Source organism: Vitis riparia, chromosome 12 (assembly GCF_004353265.1).
Source record: "Vitis riparia cultivar Riparia Gloire de Montpellier isolate 1030 chromosome 12, EGFV_Vit.rip_1.0, whole genome shotgun sequence".
NCBI classification, from domain to species: Eukaryota; Viridiplantae; Streptophyta; class Magnoliopsida; order Vitales; family Vitaceae; genus Vitis; species Vitis riparia.
In genome coordinates, this window is record NC_048442.1 from 17,705,356 (window position 1) to 17,711,908 (window position 6,553).

The 6,553-nt window shown below is 29.6% G+C and overlaps 1 protein-coding gene across 1 annotated transcript; it reads right to left on the reverse strand.

The window, feature by feature from the left end:
* Positions 1-371: 371 nt before the first annotated feature.
* LOC117926048 (CCR4-NOT transcription complex subunit 9-like) lies at positions 372-6,553 on the reverse strand. Its single transcript, XM_034845134.1, has 9 exons — positions 6,365-6,553; positions 4,388-4,459; positions 3,608-3,697; positions 3,320-3,362; positions 2,605-2,711; positions 1,105-1,200; positions 781-971; positions 627-696; positions 372-485 (listed from the first exon to the last, which is right to left on the reverse strand). The coding sequence occupies exons 1-9, from the start codon at positions 6,551-6,553 to the stop codon at positions 372-374; spliced, it is 972 nt and encodes a 323-aa protein (XP_034701025.1).

Here is a 6,553-nt window from a genome sequence, read left to right on the forward strand (position 1 = left end):
TCCTCAAAGTGTATAACAAAGTACAAAACATTAAGTCAAAGCTCATGTCATATGTTATTCCCCTACGATCCTTAGAAACTCTTTGAAATAGTCATTGCACAACTAGTTTGATTGATATAAAACACAACAAAGGCACTATAGAAATGTAACAATATAACAAAGACTTGTTAAACTTTAGCCCTTATAGAAAAAGAAAATGACATAAATGTTCATACTCACAACAAACTCCATGGCTCTTTAACAAAAAAAAGTCCCATAAGATACATAAAACATACATAACAACAACTACATATGTTAACTTAGACTTGTGTGGATAACATATGTTTTTTAGGTGCCACCTTGGAGATGGAGGACACATTTGTACACTCTACCTAGCTTGCAAGCAAGCTCCCAAGTGTTTCTCCAATGGCTGATGATGAAACACGATTTCCAGTTGCAATATTGAAAAACAATTGTCTTAGCCACTCAAGTGCAATTGGGTCATCCTGGAAAGGAATGTCGCACTATTAATTATAAATATCATAAAAATGCCTGACATAAAAGAAAGTTTGATGTGAGTGTGCTCATGCAATTTTTTTATTGGCACATTTCATGAACACTTGCACTAAGAAAGTTAAGGAGCTTACTCGAACAAGGTTAAGGATAGCAGCATCCCTCAACCTTATAGGAAGACAAATTTTAAACCCATCACAAGCTCTACATTAAAACCATGAATTTAGGATCATAATGTTAATATCTCCCCAACAATTTAGATTTGGTGATGATAAATGTTGAACTAACCTTGGACAGTCAGACAACCTAACATAACAATGAATTATGTGTTTTAGTAGCCTTTGTGAAGGTTCTTCGACAAGGTTGTCAACCATGGTTCCCATAACACGGGCTAATGCGAAAAAGCGTTCTGCAAAGGAGCAAAAGTACCTCAACCCCTCATCTTGCACCAGAATTTTCTGAATTATAAAAGTAGCAACCTGTAAAGTCAAATAGTTTTATTTATTTATTTATTTAAATTATTAAGAAATAAAAAAATGGTCAAGAGAATACAATTTGAAAATGATAAAACTAATTGTATGTTTGTGATAGATCATGAAACTGGGAACTCACTGTTTTTGATAGTTCATTGCCCACTTCCATACAACGTAGGCATAAAGGAACTATCTCTGATTGGAGAAGAAAGTGAACAATTTCTGCATTATCAACCTGTAGAAAAATAGAAGATTTAAAACTTAATTATATATATATATATATATATATATATATAACAAGGAAGGAATTGTTTTAATTTTCACACCAAATATAATTGGAGACTACAAACAACTAGAATCAATGATTTATTTGTGTACAAATGCAAAAAATTTAGCTTAGTGTTTTATAATACATTGAACTTAATTTTTTTTAAAAAGATTTGAGAACTCATAAATGTTTTGAGCAAACTATGGGTCTCAATTCCATTTGATAGTTTAAGATAATATGGAAATGAAATTCATATAATTCTTTTGGGGAAAAAATTGGCATTGAAGGCAGTGCTTGTTGATGTTATCAAAAAATATTCCAAGGGAAAATAAAAATGAAAATGAATGCTTAAGCATATAATTCTTTTGGGGAAAAAATTGGCATTGAAGGCAGTGCTTGTTGATGTTATCAAAAAATATTCTAAGGGAAAATAAAAATGAAAATGAATGCTTAAGCATTTACAACTTTTCTTATCACTTATAACACTTAACATCCAAGAATATTATATGAGCTACTTAGGACATTTTGAAGAAAGAATACCCTAGTTGGTTCGTATAAAATCTAATATCTTGTAACTTAGAAGGATTGCATCAAAAATTTTCTAGAGTTGAGAGTTCCTGATTTTGGATTCACCAGTACATAACTTACTTGTTATACAATAGGATGCTTCTTAGGGCCTCAAATTTGGAAATATGTGAACTATATGATATGACATAGGAACTTTATTCATTAAGTAGTAAGAAAGGTATAAATTCTTTAGAAATCTCTTGCCAAAAAAACTTAGAAGTATAATTTTAGAATAATTCTATAGACTAGAGATCAAGTTTCATTGGGTTTTGAGTTTCATTTTTACCATTGTAACACAGATAAGTTTAAAGAATCTACTACCATACCATCTATTAAGTTAGGAAAATAAAATTATCATATAATTTCGACATTGTTTTACTCTCTATGATTTGATGCATGCACAAGCAAACTTCATCTTAATAAATTCTGAAGAAAAGAGTCACATCCGAATATCTAGATTTTGTGAAGTTACAATGTTTAACACCATAAAATATAGATACTGTACTTATGTACCGCATGAACATATCACAGGTCAAAATATGCCAACAATTTTTCTTGATATTATTGTTTAACTCTCTATGATTTGATGCAAACACAAGCAAACTTCATCTTTATAAATTAAAAAGGAAAGAACTACATCCGAATATATGGATTTATGAAGTTATGGTATCCCACAATCTAAAAGCTAGATATTTATACTTGTGCACCACATGAATAGATCATAGGTCAAATTATGCTAACACTTAAAAACAAATTAACAAACAAGAGATGGTGGATTCAAAATTAATGTTAAAAGGGAAGTACCTTCACAAGGGCACCAATAACACCCAAGCTGGTAAGCCTCAAATATTCATAAGGTTTTTCTTTGTTCTTGACTCCGAGGAATGGGTATAAGTAACATGGTATGTTAGCTGAAAGAAATGAAATTTTCTTAAGTCCATTAGAAAAGTTCCTAGATGTACATTCATAAAATTTGTTAAAAAACTAAAACTATTGTCAACAAATGCAACTCCATGAAATAAAATATTACCAAAAGAGTAGCTTCATGAATCTTCTTTATCAAGAAAACTTCTAATTTAGGAAATGGAATAAAAAGAAAGTTCATTAAAAATGAACCTTTTTGAAATGATAGAATCTAGCGTCATTAATAATTTCCTGTGGTTTTATATTTGATAATGCTTTTATAAGAAAGAAAGAAATGCAAATGGAATGATAGATCTAAAGTTCTATAATGCGCTGGAAGTATTTTCATAATGACACTCTCCATTTGAGAAATAAAGAAAACATGAACCAAAACTTTATGATTTGGGGAGGCTTAAGGTCATTGTTTTATTGTCGTCTTCTTCAATTTCTTAGATTTTACTTATAACACTCCTTTGCAGGTAGGTGACACCTATATTAATGCTCCTTTGTGAAATTTATTTTTATTAATAAAAGAACAATTAATTTGTGAGTTAACTTCTAGCTCATCCAAGGGATCATAAAGTCCTTATATATTAGAAGGATTAAGCTTGATTACCTTGAATGAGATTCATCCTCGTATCTGGGTTAGAAGCGACACACTGTAACAAAAATGGAATCACAATTGAATTTCAAAGTCAACAATATTGATATGAACAAAAAAATTATACTACACGAGAAAAACAAATTAAGGTAACACAATCATCATGCATAAAAGACAACAACTACTACAACTTTGAAATAACCTCTAAGGAGTTAAAGAGAATCATAATAACATATGAAGGAGGAGCTAGAAAAAGACTTCATATATGTAATAGGACGATGAAGGATGAAAGCAATGACCAACCTGAATTAGAGCAAGTGCATTGCATACATTGTTAGATGCTCTTGCTACAAGTTCAGGGGATGATAGGATACGGTATGCCGATGTTATTTCCTGAAATATTGAATAGTTACTAATCCAAAAATTATAGTAAGTTGCATTGATGCAAAAGAATGTTGAATGACCCATAATTAAATCATATACATATTTAAAATCAACAATATCAAATTGAATTGAAATGAGTAAAAAAAAAAAAAAAGTAGGGGGAGAGAGTAGGGTGTGAAACAAGGATTCACTCCTACAATCCACCAATTAGATCCACATATTGGAAAACACATGTAAGCATATAAAGTGTTTGTTAGAAAAATGAACCAAATAGAGATTTCATAGCTCCGATGCAATTAAAAAAAGTCATGTATTAACGTTTCTAATATTATAATATGATGATATATTCATTACAACACAAACCTCAATCATGGAGAAATAAAACACTTAGCAATCTACAAAAAACTATCACATGTACAACAAGAACATAAAACTAGTAATAAAATTGTTAAGTAATTAAATAACCATTTTTTATTTATTTTAGATAAGATTTAAGACAAATGTGAGGGGAAGTTGGAATACAAAGTTAATAGTTTTATCAGCAATGCTATTACGAATCAAGTTTACCTTACATTTAACATGGACCAAAGTAGTATATAAGAGTCAAAGAGACCAGTTAGTTTACATACATAGGAGAATAGAGCTTAAGAACATTATAATTAAAAAATGAATGAGCAGAGAAAAGTGTTTATTTCAAACCTGTAAGAGTAAATATATGGTACCACTAGAGTTCCATAACAATGGTGCTAAATCTGCACGTATTCCTCGATTCTAGGAAAAAAAAAAAAAATAGAAGTGACATTTTTAGACTCATCAAAAATAAATATAGCATATTTATCATCAAATGAGAAAAATAAAGCCCATTGATTTGATGATCTTGGCTTACATACCTAACAACAAATGTAATTGTATATTAATATAAAGATAATTTGGTATAACTATAGGAGATAAACAAATATTAATAGTAGGCCTTTGTAGTTTAGAATGATCAACCAAAGGATGCATCAACATTATGTCAAAAGATGTGATTGTAGTTCTCTTCAATATGATAACATGAGTTTAATTATTGTTCCATTGTACAATATAATTTACTTTGGAAAGAATCTTGATTTTGAATGATACATTGAACAAAAATGTACGATTGTGTTATTTAAGATCCAAAGGTAGCATCATATGCAAAAAATGGTTTGAGAAGGTGAACAACAGGTTAGGTGTAATTTTCTATTATTGCAACCATTAAGAAGTTGTAGTTAAATAAATTGACAAAAGATAGAGCACTAGAATTTCCCCAAGCAAGGAACAAAAGCAAGATGTTTAACCAACAACTTTGAATAAGTTAAACAATATAACTTAAAAGATAGAAACAAAATCTAACACTAACAATGAGGAATGAAAATAAGAACTTCATGATAAATGCATGAGTGCTTATTTTGCTATCTTCTCTATCCTCAGTGAAATGGATTTTAATTCCATGGGGACATGACTAAACAATTTTAGATGATTTTCCTTGATATTGTCTTCAATTGAGGCTACATCTTGAAAAAAAAAAAAAAAAAAAACAAGGCTTCCAAATAGTTGGAATTGAAAAATTGAAAAAATTTGGATTTTAGTCATCCTAAGCTCCAAATGGAAACTACCACTAGTTTTCAATTTTTTTTTTTCATTAAGAAGAAAGAACAATACTACATGTTTGAAAGAAACATTAAGGATACATCATTTTTCACAAATAAGACACCTTATAAAATTAACATTAGAATTTACAATACCTAGTCTTCTACATTGTATTCATTCAATCTAATATTGTTTCACAACATTAACTCCCCTTTATTTTGTATTCACTTTGTTAGTATTCCAATACATATATGAGAAGTTGATTTTTTTAGTTTTCATTAATTAGCAAAACCTGCAAAAAACTTTTCTTGACAAATTCTTGCTTGTACGAGCTTTTAGTCTTATCAGTCTTAAATCTTCCTGCAAGTTTCATTATTTTCTTATTATACATATATCAAACATTAATCCACTTATATAAATTCTAAATTTTAAAAATTACATAAAATGATGATCCTTGAAGGGGGTAAGATAAAACAATAACCATAACTAAATTAAAAAAAAAAAATACTATAAGATTTCAAAAAGCATTGTTCTTAAAATGAGGATGATAGATTAGTATAAAAGATATGAGAAGGCTAAACAATAACAAGATGAGATCTTGAATAATTTTCTTTCACTAAACACACTATAAATATGAATCATTGTGACCTAGGGTTGAAACCCTAGATTTCAAAGTAAGAATGATTTTGATCTAGGTTAACAACAAAGAAAGATTTTTTTTTTTTTTTTAATGAAAATTTGATTTCATAAAAAAAACCTCACATCTAAATCACACAAACATCACAATAAAAAACAAGCATTTTCCTAGCAAAGCAAGAAGATCTAGATCAACCCAATACCATATCTTCAACCCAATACCAGATCTTCCAATTTTTTTCTATATCCACATGATAAAACCCATATGCAAAGACTTTAGTCAAGTAAAGATCATTAGATAAACAAAATCTATTAATCCTCTTGGTAGATTAGAAATGATAAGAAAGGGAAACCTAGATCGCTCTCTTTTCTCACATTTTCTTACCAACCAAATAAATTACAAAAATGAAAAAAGGTTTTTTCATATACCCTTGATAGAAGAAATAGAGCATGTTCTCGAGTCAGTGGGTTCTCAATATCCTTGATCAACTTCTCCACAGAAGTAGCAGTGGGGGTGAATTTTTCGGGCATGTGGTTGGCATTGGAAGAACTGGAACTAGAACTCGCTCCCCATTGATCTAGAAAATGACTCCAATCGGAGAAAGAAAAATTCGACAT

Bases quoted from the DNA above. Each gene is read 5' to 3' on its own strand.
- LOC117926048 (XM_034845134.1), bottom strand. From the start codon at position 6,553: ATGTCGAATTTTTCTTTCTCCGATTGGAGTCATTTTCTAGATCAATGG. The intron at 3,363-3,607 runs GTTGGTCATTGC...TTTTTGTTACAG, and splicing joins ATGCACTTGCTCTAATTCAG to TGTGTCGCTTCTAACCCAGA. The intron at 697-780 runs GTTAGTTCAACA...GTTTTAATGTAG, and splicing joins AGGTTGTCTGACTGTCCAAG to AGCTTGTGATGGGTTTAAAA.